The sequence below is a fragment of the Lathyrus oleraceus genome, chromosome 5 (genome assembly GCF_024323335.1).
Source record: "Lathyrus oleraceus cultivar Zhongwan6 chromosome 5, CAAS_Psat_ZW6_1.0, whole genome shotgun sequence".
NCBI lineage: Eukaryota > Viridiplantae > Streptophyta > Magnoliopsida > Fabales > Fabaceae > Lathyrus > Lathyrus oleraceus.
This window is the reverse complement of record NC_066583.1, coordinates 392758222-392778445: the sequence shown is the minus strand read 5'-3', so window position 1 is coordinate 392778445 and position 20224 is coordinate 392758222. Positions and strand designations below refer to the sequence as shown.

Below are 20224 nucleotides of genomic sequence, written 5' to 3'. Positions count from 1 at the left end.
ACACAACACTTACAACTCAATGAACACCCTATGCCAAAGCAATCATCTACGTGATAATGGCTTGGCTTACAAGATATGTCTAATACAAGACTCACAAAAATACAGCAGTGAAGTATGATGGACACACTAAATCTTCACGCCTCAAATCCCTAGTTCTGAATGAAGGAACGACTTCCTTTTATATTGCAGTACTTGGGCCTTTGCACTTGTATTCTCCTGAATTTAAGGTCACGCGAGTTCCCCTAAATTCCACATCTAGGTTACTAACAAATAGGCTATTTGTTAGGTTCATTAAATGTAGCTTGGTTGTTGATTTCCTGGATTTTCTCTCAGCTGTTGAATCCCTGAAGAATAGCCTAAGAAAAAGCTGAAACAGAAAACTGAACAACCTACAATATAGCATATGCTGTCAGGAATGAATGTCACGACATTCAGCTTGACATCAAGGATCATATGCTAAGTCTGTTTTTCCAGAAAACAGACTGTACAATTTTGCTGACCTGTATATGACCAAAATGACCATACTACAGTACCAGCTTACATTAATAAATGTCAAAGTATCCAATTTTACATTTACACATTTGGCCTTAAGTCAGTTATGTTATCCTCTTGAAGAACAGACTAAGAAACATGTTGAAGTATAGCAGAACACCACTCTGTCTATTGTTCAGTATATGCTGTCAATGATGAATGTCATAACATCCAGTTTGACATTCAGACAGTAGGCCTTATGCCAGGTCTGGTATTTCCTTGATAACCAGACTGGAAATAAATACTAAGTTCTAACAGAACACCAACTGTTCTATTCCTTAGTATCTGCTGACAGGGATGAATGTCACAACATCCAGTTTGACATTCAATAAATCCTGTATTAGCTAATCCTGCAGTAACTACTCAAGTGTGTCATGACATCAGTCAAGACATCAGAGTACAGTTAGATATTCTAACCTACAATGCAATCACACATACACACCATGTCATGACATCAGTCAAGACATTAGAATCCAGCTAGTGTTTTACCATATAATGCAGCCAATTAAACACCTACATAGTGTAGTTCGGATTTTCAAAACAGACCCTTAGTCCATAGGACAAAATTCGGAGCTACATGTTATCTGTTTTTTGGAATGGTTTTTTTACTGGTTCAACTTCGTCATTTTTTGTTTCTACACTTTGTTATTACATTATTTTTCTTGTTTGATTATAGGAGAAATGTTTGACAACTAAGAAAGAATGAGACATGGTAGAATGGTCCAACATATTTTCGTTCGTAGGTAGAAAGTTATACTCTCGCAACCTGTAGTTGGAGAAACTTTATTTACTGGTGAAGGATTGTCTTCCCGGGTTCATGTGTCTCTGACATCGCCTTACGAAATTCATGTGTCCCCTGCTTCCCCATATGTTATTGTGCCAGATGGTTTCCTGAGAGGCCTCGCATACCTTTCACTTCTTCCTCTGTATCCAGACTGTGTTGCTAGGCACATGTGGGACAGAGAGGTAGCATAAATATTTAACTACTCTTTTAAACATATATGTAATAATGCTGAAATGTGTTAGCCATGATACGAAGGTTGTAAAGATGGAGCAGTGTGATGAACCATGATTTATGCAGGAATGGATATGGTTATATTAATCATGCATTATTGTTTGTTTTTGTGGAAAGATGGCACGTAGAGACATTGTCATTTTATCTTCCTATAAATGAGATGTTCATCACACTTGATGATGTATCATGTATCCTACATCTTTAAATCATAGAAAATTTATTAAACTACTCCAAAACTTGTACACATAATGCACTGGATATTAAGGTGACTTATTTGGAAGTTGACCCAAGAAAAGCCCAGTAGGAAATAGATGACGCTAGAGGGTGTCATGCTAGGTTTTCATTTGTGGTGGATCTATATGAAAACCACCTAGATATACTTATGGATATTGATGGTAATGATGAACTGGTTTCATATCATAGAGCATGTGCAGTGTGGTCATACCTCTTGGTTTTGGTCGACACGTCCATATTTATGGATAAAAGTGTGACCTATGTCGATGTTATCTACCTTAGATTATTCATTGACTTGGAGAGAATTTACGAGTACAACTAAGGATGGCAATGAGACGGGTTGCGCAGGATACTATAGTACACATCCCCTACCTGCAGTTGGAAAATATCCTTGAACCCAAGATACAACCTGCTTGGGCAACAAATTTAAAACTCGTACTCATATACTATGAGTATGTAAGTACCCATACGCGTACTCGTTACCTGAATTTATAATAAAAATAAATAGATAAATTATAAAATATCATATCATTTTAATTTTTTAAGAACATTAAAGAAGTTTTCAAAAAATTTATTCTTGAATTATGAAATAAACAAACACTTATATTATAAACATAATGGTTTAATATTGATGTTCTTTTAAAAAATTGATAGTCATACATTTTGATATAGTAATATAAGTTAAGATGCATAAACATATATTGTCCGGGTATGGGGTGGGATGGGTACTAAGGTGCCCATACCCACTTATTTTAGTGGATAATTACCTGAGTCTATACTCATACCCGTTATGCAGGGTTTTACCATATATTTTTTGCGAGTATCTAGTCGGGATGGGTCAAATTGTCATCCCTAAGTAAAACCACGGGTTTCTTGTTTGTTGTACCTCTTATACAAGTTAGTTGAAGGTAGTTTATGGAAGACTCAATAGTTGACAGGAAACAACTGTCTATTTACATTAATTTTTATGCCCCCTTAATGATATTACTTTCATAATAATTGTGATACACTTTACTAATATTTAATCTAGACCATTTTCACGCATGGATCCACCAATATTTTCCATGTCTCTTCGGCTGGGAAGATGTGAAAGACTAATCTAATGTTTTACCACATGCGTGTTAGATCATCCCGCTAAGATGGAATCAGGTGGCCGAGTCATTCTAATTTTCTCTTTAACACATCGTGCTAGATGATATTTGCTTTATGTTGTATAGTGACCCTCGTGAGACACGACCCTTGAAGGTGATAACCTTGTACTTTGGATGGCTAACATGTGACTCTCGACTTATATACCCACATTTACATGAGTGACTCTTGCGGAAGTCTGATATATGCAGGGTATACCTAGATACTCCATTGTTGTTGCTTCTACCAATGTCTTCTGCATGGATGTTGATGAGATTTTTGCATAGTACTCTGATCATCTAGTCTTAAAGAATGTACTTCATGTGTTTGTTACTCGTCTATTGAGTATGGTATACGACAACATCCAATGGTTTAAAGAGTATCACATCCTTACATCACATCACATGCAGAAGGAAATCCTATGAGACGAGCTCATCATGAGATCTTAAAAAGAAGAAAACATGGGCGGACCATGTCGTTGATGTGTTGGAGATATATCACAGTGTTGTGACTATTAGGAGAGAAACCATAGTTAGGGGCGAGTTTGAGGAAGACACTCCTCAGGTGGCCACTCTACAGGCCATCTAGAGGTGTTCGTGGATTCGGGTCGACCCGCAAACTCGTCGAACCAAACTGAATCAATCCACTAATTATTCAAACCTGTTCATTTACGGGTGTATACTCAACCCAACCCGTAGCATCCCGTGAAGTTCTGGTTCGGGTATCGGGTTTGAGTTTCTCAACCCGTAAACCTAATTCGTAGACCCGTTAACGTGCAAATAGTGATTTTTTTATTTTAAGTGAATATACAAAATTAATATATCATTGCAAACCACAATTTTTCCAATGTTTTTCATTCACCATTAATAATATTATTATCAACGATTTTATATAATTTTAAGTGTAAGTGTTATTTCGTAGATAGTTTTGTATCATTTATAACTTATGTATTTTACGGGAATTATGTGTTTTGTGAAAAATTTTATTATTATTAAGTGTTATGTCATATAGATGAATTTTACTAGACATTATATGATGTCTTTATCTAAGTATTGGAAACTTGTGCAATAGTATTGGATCCTGTTTTAAAAATATATATAATTGAAAAAAAATTATTGATTTTTTTTATTTAAAACACAATTCCGGATGTCTATTTCAAACCGGAAGACTTTGAAAAAGACATCTAGAACACTGCAAACAGTATACCGGAAGAGTTACTTAAAGAGTTCCGATTCTTTTTGGAGAAAAAAACGTTCCGGAACACTTATCATATGTGTTCTGGTTAACAAAGTGATATAAACCGGAACTCTTCCTTGAAGACTTCCGGTATTATATTTCTGTATTCCGGAACTCTTCTTTGAAGACTTTCGGTTTGCATTTTTATTTTAATTTTTTCTTGACTTTTTTTTTACTTTTTTTATTGTGCAGGAATGGAAAATCTTCCCCAAATATGTGTAGATACTTTTGATGCGTTTTTAACGACTCAAAGATTTGGTACACGAGAATAGGTGATCAGATGGATTAAAGAGGTTGGAATTGATAATAAAGTAATTGTTATTATCACTCGTTCAGATACTGAAACAGGCAAGAGAGGGAGAAGTAACAAATTAATATTTGGTTGTGATAAAGGTGGAAAACACAAGGATACTGATAGTGGGACCCAAAGTGCGTCCAAGAAATGTGGATGCCCATTTAAAATCAGGTCGACTCTGGCGAAAGATGGGTTTGGTTGGAAGATTGGTGTAAAATATGGGGTCCATAATCATGGTTCACCTGATAGATTAGAAGGTCATTCCTTTGTTGGTAGGTTGACCACAAATGAGAAGCAACGTGTCGCTGATTTGATAAAGAGACATGTACAACCTAGACACATATTGTTTTCCTTGCAAGACCGAGATCCAGAGAATGTCACTCGGATTACGCAAATATTCAAGCATAAGAGTATGATAGAAAAAAAGATAAGAGGTCCTAGAAGTGAGATACAACATTTGTTTAAGCTTATTGAGGATGCAGGCTATGTGTATTGGAGTATAAAAAAGGATGACTTGGAAGTTGTGAGAGAGAGATTTTGGGCTCATCTTGATTCAGTTAAGTTGTTGAATATTTTTTCTATTGTGTTAGTTATGGATAGCACATGCAAGACAAACAAATATAGAAAACCTTTGCTTGAAATTGTTGGCATGACATCAATCGAGTTGACTTTTATTGTCGCATTTGTGTATATGGAGTATGAGCAGACAGAGAATTTTTGTTGGGTATTGGAGAAACTTAAAGAATTGTTTGTGAAGAAAGATTTATGTCCACAAGTGATTTTGACAGATAGAGATCTTGCTTTGATGAAAGCAATTGAAATTGTGTTTCCTATGTCGATTAATTTGCTATGTAGATTTCACATTAACAAAAACGTTGGTGCAAAATGCAAACAATATGTGGTGAATGACATGCAAAAGACGATAGACACATTATGGATGAAAGTTGTTTAGGCTAGTGATGAGGTTGAGTATGGTTAACGGTTGCATCAACTTGAGCAGGCATGTGTTGATTATAGTGGATTTATTAATTATGTGAAAGACACATGGTTGACTCCACATAGACAAAGATTCGTTGGAGCGTGGATTAATCGAGTGTTACATTTGGGTAACACGACGACTAATCAGTATGTGTTATAATTTTTTCTCTGTATTTTTTTAATATGTGATATTTTTATAATTTTTCATATGTTATTTTTTGGGTTGAATCTGCTCATTGGAAGTTAAAGCAGATGTTAGGAAACAGTATAGGTGACATGGTCAAAAGTTGGAAAGCTATGAATAACAACTTGAGGTTACAACTGGGAAACATTAGAGCTTCTTTTTAAAAATATTTTTACGAAGTTGAGCACGCGCACATAAGTCCATTTTATGGTAATTTGTGTGGTTCAGCGTCTCGAGCTACTTTGAGACGTATTACTAAAGAGTTATTGAGAGTTTATTATGTTGGAACTAACAGGAAAATATGTGGTTGTACTCTTAGAACATCTTATGGGTTACCTTGTGCTTGTGAGTTAGAAAGATACGCACTAGGTGGTATATCGATACCCATAGATGTTGTTCATGTTCATTGGAGGAAACTAACTATGGAAGTTGAGTTAGAGGTAGGTGCAAATGATGGATCAGAGGTGGATATGACTTGCGCAATAGATGAATTGTGGAAATGGTTTAGGTCAGTAGATATTATTGGGAAAAGGGCATTAAAGAGTAGGGCTTATGAACTTGCATACCCCACAATGACTCCATTGTGTCCACCACCCGAGAAATTAAAAACCAAAGAAGGAGTGAAGAAGAAAGGGAAAAAACCAGCAGAATATGATGTTTATAGGGACCCTTCGTATCATGAGTATGTTGATAAGGCACTTCAATCTTCACAAAGTCAATCTCAACCATCACAGACTTCGAAGAAGTTAAAATTATCAAAGAAGCAACCACAATCAAAGAAACATTTCACTCTTCAATTTCCTAATCATATTAGGTCATACATTAAAGATGTAGTTAATGTTATATCAAATGGTAATTGTGGATTTAGAGTCATTGCATCATTGCATAGATATGGTGAGGATGGTTGGTCAATGGTTCGCCGAGACTTGGGGTCGGAAATAATATACAAGGATAGGTCAACTTTGTATGACAAGTTATTTTATAATCGGTTGTCAGAAGTGAGAGAATATTTGATGATAGAATCTTTGGTTCACAGCCACCAGAAAAATGGTTGACTCTACCAGATACGGGTTACTTGATAGTGAATCGCTATAATGTTGTACTTGTCTGTTTAGGAAATCAGTGCATGACTTTCTTTCCTATGACAAGTTCACATTCACCAAATGTCTCCATTTATTGCATTGGTTTTGTTAACTAAAATCATTGGGTTCAGGTACGTATTTTATTTTATATGACTTACTGTTTTAATTATTTCACTTTATTAAATATATGTTTTAATTATTGTTATCAGGTTAACATGAAAGAGGGGTTTCTGTTGCCACCGGTCACATTAGATCGGAAGAAGTTTCGTTGTCAAGCAGCAACGTCTTGGATGTTAGGATTTGCAGGACGTCTACAACATTGGCAATTAATTACGCCTATATTAGCATGAATATGTAATCAAAACATGAATATTATAATATGCCTATTTTATTACATTCAGTTCTAAAAGTTAATACATAAATCAATGTGAACGAGAAATATGCAAAGCTTCAAATAAATCAACAAATTGAGGATCTTCCTCTTCAGCATTAACCTATCTCAGATGACGATGAATCAATGTAGATACGCGAGCCCAATTAGGATCAGATGGTCCTGCGTCATAAACAAGAATTGACATCTCTCTTGGTTCGTCACGATAGGGAGTGACCAAACGTGGATGCGAAACACAATAATACCACTCTAGATGTTCATCTTCTATATCAGATGGAGTGGTGGCCAAGGTAGTTGGACGGATCACAACAAGAACGCTCTGGTGATAACCAATCCAATCAACATCAATATCAGTAGCCATCATACAATCAAGAGGTGGGGATGGAACATACTGCTTGTACCCGAACTGACGTAAACATTTGTCAACTGTGTCACCCCACTTTAAACACCCCTTGTACAGACATAACTCATCAAACTGACGTCATCCTCTATGATTCTCAAATGGACGCCATATGACGTCGGCAGGTGTCAGCTTGTCCAAAATAGGTCGCAAATCATCCACCTTCAGGACTCCTTGCTTATAGGACCATCTCACCGCTCGAGGAAGACCATAATTATTAGCTGGTTTCCAATTCTCTCCTCTTTTTCCAACAGTTGGAAAGTACTCGTGAATCCAGCACTGTTACAAAATAAAAACATAATAAACAAAATAAATTAAGTTAACATACTTTATAAAATGAATCCAACACTTAATAAACAAAATTAAATTATATACATGTAGGAGAGTAGGATATCCACCGAGCTGCTTGCAACTGAACATGGACGCATCTCCAAGGTATCTATATAGGGTAACCAATGCAGCTTCTCCCCAACTATATCCCGAACATCTATCTAAGTTCGTAAACAGTAAGAGATATCGTGACTCGACAAGTGTAAAGGTCTTGTCGGCAAAAGTTATGGAATCCACCAACATCAACAAATATGCTCTAGTCACATATGCGCATCTAGAAGCAACTATATGTTGTACGAATAAATCGTATAACCACTCCAATTTATAATAAGAACCCCTACAGCTACGAACATGTGATTGTGTCTCACTATGTGACACTCCTAAGTAGTCAACAGCAAGTTCAACAGCAAACTCTTCAGTGACATCCTGAGGACTCCAAAACACACCCCTGATGGGCAAGTGAAGCAGACATGAGACGTCATCCAAAGTAATGCTCATTTCACCAAACGGCGTTTGAAATGAAGATGTCTCTAGATGCCATCTTTCTACAATGTCTATCTTGTTCAAACTAGTTCTCTGAAGTGAAGATAACCCAAACCTAGAATCCCAACTCTCCACCTGTTATAGAAGAGCTAGTGGAACCCTCGATGTCAGCTTAAGTCCGTGCCCAGTAACCTTTAAGTCTTTCTTCGGACCTCTTTCCTAAAAAAGATTAAAACACATATTATAAAAAACAATATAAAATATTCAAATATTATTCAATTTCAAATATACGCCGTTTATTTACCTCACCAAACCATAAATGGCAAGCAACATGATGCTCGTACTTTACCAAAAGAGACGTATCATACGGCCCTCCTGGATAGTCAGTCGGCTCTGTTACAGATGAAGATGCACCCCTTCCTAAACTACGGTCTGGAATCCTACCGTCTGCACCTCGTCTTCGAACCACTATAAAAAAATATTATAAAAAATTTTTTTAAAAAATATTATAAAAAAAAATACGCACCGGGACACTTCTTAAAGAGTTTCGATATGATAAAAAACAAGGTTGAGTACCGAAACACTTCCCATAAGACTTCCGGTTAAATGAATGCAAACCGGAAGTCTTTTACAAAGAGTTTCGATAAACACTCTTCCAAATTGGAAGTCTTTCTTAAAGAGTTCCGGTTCAATGCCTCAAAACTGCAGCGAACCGGAAGTCTTCTAGAAAGTGTTCCGGTATATGTTTTGTGAATCGGAAGACTTACTCTTAGTGTTTCGGTTTACAATGCCAAAAACGCTGATCCAGAAGTCTTGAAGCGCAAATGAAGAAAAAAATCAACTTTTAAAAAATATACCCTATTATACGAGGGTATTTTGGTCCAAAAAATTAAATCGTAGAAATATGGGTATAATTATAGGATTACCAGGTTTTGCCGAGAGAATCTTGGAATTTTACTTTTTAAGGGCTCCGCTTTCTTATATACGCTTTCAACTAGTATTTTTTAATGAAGTCAGTTTAAAGCACTTGCAAGTTACAAACTTTTTATTAGTTTTTTTTTCTTTGGTTTAAATTAATTAACTGTATGAAGAAAATAAACGTTATACCCTTTTAAGAAAAATATACTTGCTTTTATTTACTTCAATCAAAAGATGTAAATTTGTTTCTACACTATAATTCGATGTAAAATCTTCTTGCCTATAGAAAACAAGCCCAATGATAAAAAGATAGTCTTATAACCTCATGTACTAAGTTTAGATCCCCTCCAATAGGGTTGTAAAAATAATCAATTATTATCACTTTAATTAATAAAAAAGTTCAAGGTTCTCAAATATTTATTTTTTCAAATAATGAAACATAAGGAAATATATTTTTTTTCCAAAAAGTTGTTTTGACTTGAGTCTCTATAATATTTCTCGATATTAAAATTAGTCCTTATATGCTAGTATTTTGTAGCAAAACAACATAACAACCAAATAACTTATATGAGAATAATATTGTCACACTTTTGTGTACCTGGATGGGGGAACAAATTCTTAAGTTCAGTTTAAGAGTTTGAATGAAAGAGCTTTGAAGAGAGAAGAGAAGAAAGAGATATAATCTTTCAGCTTATTGAGAATGTTCCAAGAAAATGATAAAAGAAAAACTTATGATTAACATATTTTTAATTTGGTGTATAATGCAATAGAAAGAATTTGAAAAAAGTTTATAAATCATAAAAATTTCTATTCTTTCAAGTTGAGAAAAATTGTTGTTTTTTTATTTTTGAACTATGTTGACATGATTTTTTATTGTAAAAAAACGTCTGATAACAAAGAAAAAGTAATACATGATAGAGTGATCCAACATGATTTCATTCGTAAGGAAAAAGCTAGACCCTCGTGATCTATAGTTGGAGAAACTTTGTTTGCTAGTGTTATTAACCACATATTATTGTTTGTTTTTGTGGAGAAGTGAACACAGAGACATCATAATTTTATCTTTTGGTTGGTGATATGTTCATCACACTTGATGATGTACCATACCTCCTATATCTTTCAATCACGGAAAAATTATTAGACTACTTCATAACCAATAGACACGAGGTATTGGACATTATACTTACTTATTTGGGAGTTGACCTAGAAAAATTACAATAGGAGATAGATGACACTAGATAATGTCGTGTTATGTTTTCATTTCTCGTGGATCCGTATGAAAATCATTAGGTTGCAGTTGTGGATACTGATGGTGATTATGCACGGGTTGCATAACATAGAGTATGTGCATTAAGATCATACCTCTTGATTTTGGTATATGTGGATAAAATTGTGACATATGTCGACATTATCTACCTTGGATATTTCATTGACTTTGAGAGAATTAACGAGTACAACTGGGGAGTTTCTTGTTTGATGTACCTCTACTCCAAGTTAGCTGAAGGTAGTTTATGGAAGACTTAATGGTTGACAGTAAGCAACTGTCAATTTACGATAAAAAAATTGCACCTTTAGTGATATTAATTTCAATTGCACCATTACAAATATTTCATCTAAACCATTTTTAGGCATGGATCAACAATCATTTTCAACGTCTCTTCAGCATGGCATACGTTGAATACTACTTTAAGGTTTTGCCACATGCGTGCTTGATCGTTCCGCTCAGAAGGAATTAGACGATATGGTCATTCTTATTTGCTCATGACTGTATCATGTTGGATGATATTTGTTTTATCTCGTACAATGAGCATCGTGAGACACGACCCTTGGTGGTGATAGTCTTGTACTCTTAATGGTTGATCTTTGGATCTTGACTTATGCACCCATATTTACCTGAGCGATTCGTGCGGCAGTTCGAGTATATTCAGGGTATACTCAAAGACTCCATCATTGCTCCTTCTGCCACTGTCCTCTACATGAGATTTTTGCAGATTATTATGATCATCTGGTCCTGGAGGATGTATGACATGTGTCAGCTTCTCGTCCATGAAGTACGATATACATCTAAATTTAATGGTTTTATAGAGTGTCGCATTCTTACATGACACCACATCAAGAGATCTTAGAATATGAGTATTCGAGAGTGGGTCTTGTCATTGATGTGTTATTAATATGTCATCGTGTTATGGTTATTGGGAGAGAGGGGTCATGGCTAGAGGCGAGTTTGAGAAAGGCACTCCTCAGACGGCCACTCTATGTGTCATCTTAGATGTTCAAATATATGCAGTAATTATCTTTTACTTTATATATTGATATGTTGACATTTTGTATTATGGTTTGTTGTTGGATTGATTATGACATTTTGACATTTTGTATTTGGCATATACGTAATGGTTCTTCTATTTTGATCTTATTTTGAATGACAAATGTGTATGATTTATTATGGGATTGATTTATAAATGACTTGTACATGGTGTCGTTTGAGCGATTTTGACGATAAAAGTCATCTGAACTGCAAGAGAAAAAGTCATGTGGTTCGATTTAATTTTGTTGACTTTTAGAAGTAAAACCAAATCAAACTAATGCGGTTTGAATTGATTCAATTTTTTACAAGATTTTTATTGAGACCAACATACACATATAGAGGACAACATAACTTTGTATTTAGTCATTCATACCTTATCAAATAACAATAAAATTCATCATATTTAGACAATAATTTTCCATTTAAAATACAAATATCAAATTAGACTAAAGTGGAATATAAAATAGTAGCATAAAACAATATAAAAATAAAAACAACAAAAGAGAAGAGAGATTGTAGAAGAAGATGTGCAGATGTGCGATAAAAATGTGATTAAAAAAAACAATAACATAAAAAGACATAAAAAATCAGAAATTAGGGAAGAAGCGAAATATACCTAACAAACTAACAAAGAAGATGAGAAGAAAACATAATTCTACTTTAAAAAAAAAGATTTATATAAAGTGTATTATTACAGCATGGTGAAATGATAAACACCGTATACAAGAATTTTACTTTTTAAGGGCTCATCTCTTTTATAAACGCTTCCAACTAATTTTCAATCAACTCACTTTACACCACTTGCAAGTTACAACCTTTTAATTACTTTTTCTTTCTTTGGTTGACATTAACTGTATGAAGAAAATAAACGTTATACCATTTTAAGAAAAATATACTTGCTTTTCTTTACTTCAAGTAAAAGAAGTAAATTTGTTTCTGGAGTCCACAATTCGGTTAAACATCTATGTAGTTCCTATTCTCTTGTTGTGTATATTGATATATACATGTGCACCTTACGGTTATTTTCTCATTCTTAATTATATTCAATTAGATAACAAGTACTTTTTGAATCCTTGCAACATACACCAAGGATGTAAAATCTTCTTGCATATAAAAAACAAACCCAATGCTAAAATTTTAGTCTTATAACATCATCAGTCTGTCCAAAAATAAACTACTTGAAAGATAGTCAATTTATGCTACTAGGCTATTTCTATATGTTGGCATCATGTTCGCGATGCTCGCGGCGTGAAGGGTCTTTACCCCTTATATTCCACAAACATGGCCGTTTTATACCGACAAAATATTTACCACTTCTCTTGCCCAAATAGATACTTCGTTTTTGACGGGTGACCGGAAATATTAACAAAAAACCAATGCTCTAGAAATTATCATAGATGAAGTAGCTAAGTTTCATAAGGTTGTGAGCTAAATAGAACTTGCAGACAAAAGGTAAAGAAAATTGAAATGTGGAGTTAGGAGAAGATCCAACTTACAATGGTGATATGTCTAAGGGGAGAATTGGCATGTACAGTTAGAATGCAAGGGAAAAGCAAAAACTCTAGTTTTCCAGTTCACTCCGTATCCAATCCTGTGAACACACCAAAGCTTGGACAGTAGCCGGATTAAGTGAGCTCCAATCACGGTCAAGGGTCCTTCCGCTATAATTAAACGCCAACTCCGGTGCGACCTTTGACATTGGAATTCCTAAAACATTCCGGGCCATCATGGATAAGACAGGATACCTCGGAGTGTGAACTTTCCACCAGTTTAATATGTTGAAATCAACGTTTCGCGGAAAGAGAGGCTCTTCTAAGTACTTTTCTAGATCTGATTTTGCACCTTCGCCTTGAGAAGTTTCATGGAGGAATTTGTCGAACCCCATCAGCCTGTCTCTCGAGTCCTTTGCAGACCACGGCAAGCAAAGTGGACTACCACCGTTACCAACTTGCCAGGCTAATCCTTGGTCATGAGAAGCTAACGGCGAGCCTATGGAATGTTCGCTGTAAAGATCCTTCACCCCCTCAAAGACCTCTTCGATCCGACTTGCGGACATGCTACCATAGATTTGGGGGTAATAATAGTCGACCAACTTCATCTTGAATCGAGGGTCTAACATGGCAGCAACTGCCAACCCCAAGCTACATTTTTCCCAATACTCGTCAAACTTGCTTCTCATCTTCAAAACCAAAGAACTGATACACACATCTGAATTCTTGCACCATTCAATCAAATGTAACTTAACATCACAGAGCTCAGGGAAATATATATTTGCAGTTGGATACTTGCTCCTGGTAAAAATATTTATAACCTCGACAAAAAGCTTTAAGTAGCCGGTAACTGTGGTGAGACTCTCCCACTCTACTTCAGATAAAGAGAGCCCTTCCCACTCTACTTCAGATAAAGAGATATTACAGTCATTGGTATTTTCTTTCAAAAGAATTAAAGCATCCTTGAATTCTAAAGCAGCTTCAAGCATTGAATATGTCGAATTCCATTGCATTGGATTATCTAGAAATAAGCATTTTTGTGTCATGATCCCGACTTCTTTAGCCATCTCATGGAACTTTCCCAGTACAGTTTGCGAACTTTTAATATATCGAGTAGTTTCACGAATCTTATTGACTATCTCGCTTATACCTCCCAAAGCAATCTGAGACATGACATTAAGAATATCGGTAACACAGCGTATATCAAATAATTGACCTTTACAATAAAGAAACCTGTTTTGCATAAGTCTCTCACCGATTCTAGATGCGATGTTATCACAGGTAGAACAACTGTCCAAAATCATGGAGAACAATTTACGGTCAATATCCCAATCCATCAAACAAGACATCACAGCTTGTGAAAGCATGTCTTGAGTATGAGAAGGATCAATCCGTATAAAATTTAATATTCTCCTTCTTAGCTGCCATGATTCATCAATGTAATTTGATGTCAAACACAAATACTCAGCATCATCCGTTGCAATCCACACATCAGCACTAAGACTGATCTTTCCCGGTAATTTATCCAACATCTCATTCATCTTTTTCCTCTCTTTCTCATATATCTCAATACAATCAGCCTCAACCCGATTCAACGTAACAAGCTCAAACAAGGGCTGTAGGTTTTTTATAAAAGCTCTGAAACCAACATGTTCAACCATGGCCAAGGGATATCCGTGTAGAATAATCATGCGGGCAAGATCAAATCGACTACGTCTTTGATCGAAGTTACTACTTCCAGTGTTGAGAGATTCTTCTTTCAACTGTGTCTGCTCAAATTTTATATTCACAAGGTTAAGGGTATCATCTTTGTTTGAATCTTGATCCAAATTGAAATTTGCAATTGCAAGAGTCCCTTCCTTTCTCTTTTCTCTCGCTGTAATGTATTGCGCTAGACCATGGTTAGACCTTCTCTGACACCTGATTAAATGGTTCCTTAGATGTGATGTTCCACTCGTACTTGATCCACTCAGCTTCTTTTTACAATGCCTACAAACAGCCACACATGTGTCGCCTTTTTTAATCCTGTCAAAGTCATTCCATACAACAGATTTCAACCTACTAGATTTCACAATCACTGCATCAGTCATGTCCATCGCATAAACCTGGAAGAAAAGCATGCCCATTAGTTTTGATTAATGTGTTTTCTATTCAAAGGGACAAAAATGCAAAGAACATGATAGCATTATTTACTGTCAACCAGTGTTGTCGATGACGGATGGCGGTCCATGGCAGAGAGCCAAAATCCCGCCGTACCGGCCGCTTTGTGGCGCTGTTATAGCGGACTATGGCGGAAAAAACCACCATATCGGCCGATATTTACAATTGCAGTGAGCCCAAAAACCGCCGTGTATAGCGGATTATGGCGGAAAAACCCACCATATCGGCCGATATTTACAATTGCGGCGAGCCCAAAAACCGCTGTGTATATCCGCCATAGCTGTCATGGCGCCGCAATTTGATAACACTGCTGTCAACAATATGTAGGTGCGCATGTGTTTAAAATTATGAAAATGCAAGGAGATTTAAAACATATATTTAAGTAGGAAATATTGTCGATATGAATTACAAGATAAAAAGGAAATACCCCGCTGAGGGGGGTTATTTAAGAGCGGCTTACACAAAACATAGTTCACACATCAGCTTCAGAGATTGAACACATTACAAAACCTTGTCCAACATTCAATAGTATACAATTTATCATACAGTAATAATAGTTGACTGATTGATGTTTCAACCAGACCACACTTACTTTAATTTCATTGATTTTATAGGCTCTAATAACTTATTGACAATTGTTGATAAGTATACAATAACTATAGTAATATGCATGGCATATAAATAAAACATACTGTGAACTGGTCGTAGACTGACGCACTCACCTCTACACCCTAATTACTGGGGTTAGAATATTAATTCCAACTTTCACTGTGTTGAAGCCAACGACAAAACTAAACCTACAACATCCTTGTCCAAAAGAATTAAGATCAGTTCAAGCCACCAATCATTTTTTAGTGGACACCGTTATATTAGTTAACTGGCTGTTTCAGTTAACCTTTTATCAGTAACTAGTGCATCTGGTTATAACTTATTAGGATAAGAAAAGACTGATAAACTGGCTGGCTTACGGTTTACCAGAAGCATACCTGGTCTAGTTTATATACCTTTGACTCATGCATACATAGTTAAATATAAATTGAGTGGGACTTATTTAAGGAAAAATTCAAGATATTTAAAGAATTAAGACAGGTTTAGAATGTAATAAAATTAAACTTGGGCAAATTTCTTATTATAGTTAATGTAAAGGATGTTTTATAACCTTGCCATGCTCTGTAGTCACAGGTGTAGGCACACTTGGTTGAGCTGTGTAAACAAATAGTGTGTCCATTGTTTGCAATTTGTGTGTTCTATTTTCTCTTTTGTTACTAGTTTATGTTCCAACAATTGTTATCTAATGACAATTAACTCTGGTGTCAAATTCAAAGTGGCAAGGTTCAACGAAACAGACAATTTTGAATTTATAGCAAAGGAGGGATAAAGATTTGTTGGCTCAACAAGCTTAACAGAAGGCAATGCGTGAAACAAAACCGATAGACATGGCAATGCCGAGTGGTTAGAGTTACAGGAGGAGGCTGTAACAGCCCAAATTTTACCAGCAGAAAAGTTCATTTTTTAAACCATAACAATACAGTAGAAGGCATCCTTAATCGTCCTTTTTAAAACTACAATCAATGTATTATCTTCCTATTTAAAAATCTTTTTACATGACTACAATAAGAGACTCTAAAAATACTGACTTTTCTCTAACCTGTAGTGTATCTCAACAGCTAAAGCTTATCACCCAACATCATTCTGGTCTGGTGTTCTATTATTATTCAGTACCCAACAGTTCCCATGAAGTCAGAGCAAGGTAATAAGAAATCTAAACAATCACAACAGGAAAACTATTTGTACTCAGTATGCAGACCAAACAAAAATTCAGGATAATCTCTTAATTTCTTAGTGATAGAATGTAGCAACTATCTCTGAATAGAAATTGATTATTTTAACCATAAAAAAGGCCAGAGTCTAAACACTTGCAACAACATATAAACAATATGGAAGAGATAGCCTGAGACTAGTGGGGACTGCAGACATAAAGACTTATTTGGCTCTAGTAGTGAATTCTGAAATCATACAGAACATAAGAGGCTAATCCAGGAAGAAAACAAATGTCTAAAATGCCTTTGCAAAAAAAAAAGTCTAAAATGTAGAGAAAATTTATGAGGTTCAGTATCTAAGAAATTAAGGAGACAAAAATCAATATATAGGCTTGGTAAGGCAAGAGAAAGAAAGAGAACAGAATTGATTCAAGTTGAATCAAGTGAAATGTGTTAAAGATAAAAAAAAAAGGCAAAGTTTTGGTTAAAAAAAGAATATAAAACATAGAGGGGAAAAGTATTTCTACAACTTACTGAATGGTGCTCACAAAAATCACAAACAATTGTTTTCTTGCTCCGGTCTTTATAAGAGTTCCACTGCCAACCAATATCAAGATTGTCAATAGATTTAAAATAACCTTTATTGTTGGAGATTGGGTTACTCTTGCAATGACAGGGAATGATGATGTCATGGTTATCAAAAGAGAAATAAGGCAAGGCAAACATAACAAAGGTTGTAGGATTTTCCCTAAATTGAGAATAGCTGTCATCAAACTGAGATGGCACTATTATTGTGCCGCCATAGTGCCACTACAAAAGCGCTGATAGCGGCCGCTATGACCGCTATCGTCAATAGCGCTTCACAGGCCAATAGCATAGCGGTGAGGGGCCATGCCATTACACTGCGTCGCTATTGACAACCTAGATAGGAACATGGTTTTTGATATAATATTGTGGTGTAGATTGATCCATGTAGCTGAGCCCACTTAGTGGGATAAGGCTTGGTTGTTGTTGTACTATTTTAGGCACGGGGATATAAATCTAAGATTTGCATTAAAACTAAATGTCGTTAAATAGTTAAATAGCCACTATAACATGCGGAATTCGAACAAATCACTATAGGTCTGCAATGTGCTGTTTAGTACAAAATATTGTCAAATAACCGCTATAGCAGCACTCTAGCACTATTGCATAGCAGAAACTTTAACAATCTGCTATCCACAAATGACAACAATGAATTTAGAAGCACTCAGGGCCCAATCATGTGAGCATGAGCTCAATCTTCCAACAAGTTGTTACTGGTTCAAAACACAAGGACCTAGGCAATGTGGGATTTGGTCCCTAAATTTTAAGAAACATCTAAAACCCAAAAATTGCCATCTATCAATCCATGGCTAAAACTAACTAACTACTCATGTTGGGAGAGAATGATTCTTTCTAATCCGGTAGAAACTAACTACTCAAGTGAGCCCCAAATCAAATTCAGAAACAAAACAGAAACTAAAACAACACTATTCAAAAGAAACAAAACTAATATACACAACTGAAACCAAAAAAAAAAAATCTGACACAGGATTGGAACACCCAATAAGAAACTGGTTCTACATCTCCAGATAATCGTGTATTAAATATTGAAATTTTAAATAAAACTTAATCTCCAACAAAAAAACATAAATTGTAAAACAAATTCGAAATGGGAGAATAAACAGAAAGAAACATCGCACCGTGTATCACAATGGCTCGGTTTCAGCGATTGGAGTGCGTAGGAAGAAAAATCAACTATGGGTTTTCGCGAAAACCCTAATTTAATGGGAAAAAAATGAAAGAAGATGAAGAAAGAAAAAAAACAATCTCACGTACAGTAGCTCCTATTCTTCTTCTTTCGTTGAAATGTTAAAACGCAGCGTTTGTGTTAGGTTCGATTATAAATGTGTGTATTTTTTGTGCTGTTCTATAGTCTCTTTATTTTTTTTAATTCAAAAGTTTATATATATTTATTTATTTATTTATTTATTTATTTGATTATAAATAATATAATTTTTTTATAATCAAAGACGTACTAAAAGCGAGCATAAAGGGTACTCGATCCAAATACAATTATAAAAAGAGAGTCCTAAGACAAACAATTTATAGGGTTTGGCATCAATTTTCCTTTGAATAAGAAAGAGTGCTATTAAATCTAGCTCCAAATCAATCTTAAGAAAAAAAATTTAGCCACCAAAATAATTTTTGGAACCCATTTCATCACATCATTAAAAAGAATATTGTTACGAGTAATCCAAACAGCTCGAACCACAGCTAACCAAATGATTATTTTGAAGTCAGGTCTCAACCTATCCAAGAAAGCAAAATCAAAACGCAACAAATGCTCAGAAATATCAACTCAAGGACTAAGCTTACCTAACTCCGCCCAATCTGAAATGTAATACCACACATCTATTATAATAGGACAACGAATGAACAAGTGACAATTAGATTCTTTTGGATTGAAACAAAGCGGACAAACGAGATTATGCACACCTGAGATAACTCTCCGCTTAGCCAACTCATCTCTTGTTTGAAGCCTTTTTAGAATGAATCTCCACGCAAATACCTAAATGTTGCTTGGAACATTTGATTTCCAAACGCAATTTAAAGCCAACTTCGATTCAACATCCAAGGGAAAATCCAGAATCAACAGTGAATTTAATTTAATATAAGTTGATTTAACCGAAAAACCATTTGCATCTAGTGTGAGCTTATCCTGGATGTGTTGTCGAGGCGCAATTTCACGAAGGATTACAAGTAAGGTGTCAATCTCCTGCCTAGCACGAGGCGGTAAAGAGGGGCAGCCATCTAAATTCCACAACCACATGCCATTTACAAAGGAACCCAGTTCTGCAAAAAAAATCTTAGGCTTTTGCAAGTGATCGAATAATAAAGGAAATTGAAGCAATAAAGGATCAGCCTCGCACCAAGAGTGTCTCCAAAAATCAATATCAGATATGTTTCCAAACTTAGCAATTATACATTTACTGAACCAAGAACCTGCAGCACCGCAAGAGTCCATAGAAATACCAAAATTCCTCCACCATAATGAAGATGTATGCTTAGTAACAGAAATAGTAGGATCAAGGATAAAAGACTTGATTTCCCCATATCTAAAAGATAAACCTTATGCCACAATGAATCTGCCTCCCCTAGAATCTTCCAGGTTTTTTTACCGAGATAGCCTAATTTTTCGAAAAAAAATCCCAAAATACAATTCGCGACTCCCTTAAAAAAGCCTCAAATGACAAAACCTCCAACATGAAAGTTGTATATA

General features: G+C 35.4%; 1 protein-coding gene across 7 annotated transcripts; it reads right to left on the bottom strand.

Moving 5' to 3' along the window:
* Positions 1 to 12229: 12229 nt before the first annotated feature.
* On the bottom strand, positions 12230 to 18875 carry LOC127085029 (zinc finger BED domain-containing protein RICESLEEPER 2). 7 transcript variants are annotated; one of them, XM_051025595.1, is made up of 4 exons: positions 18645 to 18820; positions 17455 to 17517; positions 16809 to 16922; positions 12873 to 15105 (listed from the first exon to the last, which is right to left on the bottom strand). In XM_051025595.1, exon 4 carries the CDS (start codon positions 15094 to 15096, stop codon positions 13072 to 13074), a length of 2025 nt encoding a protein of 674 aa, XP_050881552.1. In that variant the 5' UTR covers positions 15097 to 15105; positions 16809 to 16922; positions 17455 to 17517; positions 18645 to 18820; the 3' UTR covers positions 12873 to 13071. The 7 variants fall into 7 exon arrangements, 5 of the variants coding, with proteins under 5 accessions (XP_050881552.1, XP_050881550.1, XP_050881554.1 ...); XR_007788890.1 differs by lacking the exons at positions 16809 to 16922; positions 17455 to 17517 and adding an exon at positions 12230 to 12361 and having other exon boundaries at positions 13007 to 15105; positions 18645 to 18819; XR_007788889.1 differs by lacking the exons at positions 16809 to 16922; positions 17455 to 17517 and adding an exon at positions 12524 to 12844 and having other exon boundaries at positions 13007 to 15105; positions 18645 to 18819.
* Between the last annotated feature and the right edge of the window lie 1349 nt (positions 18876 to 20224).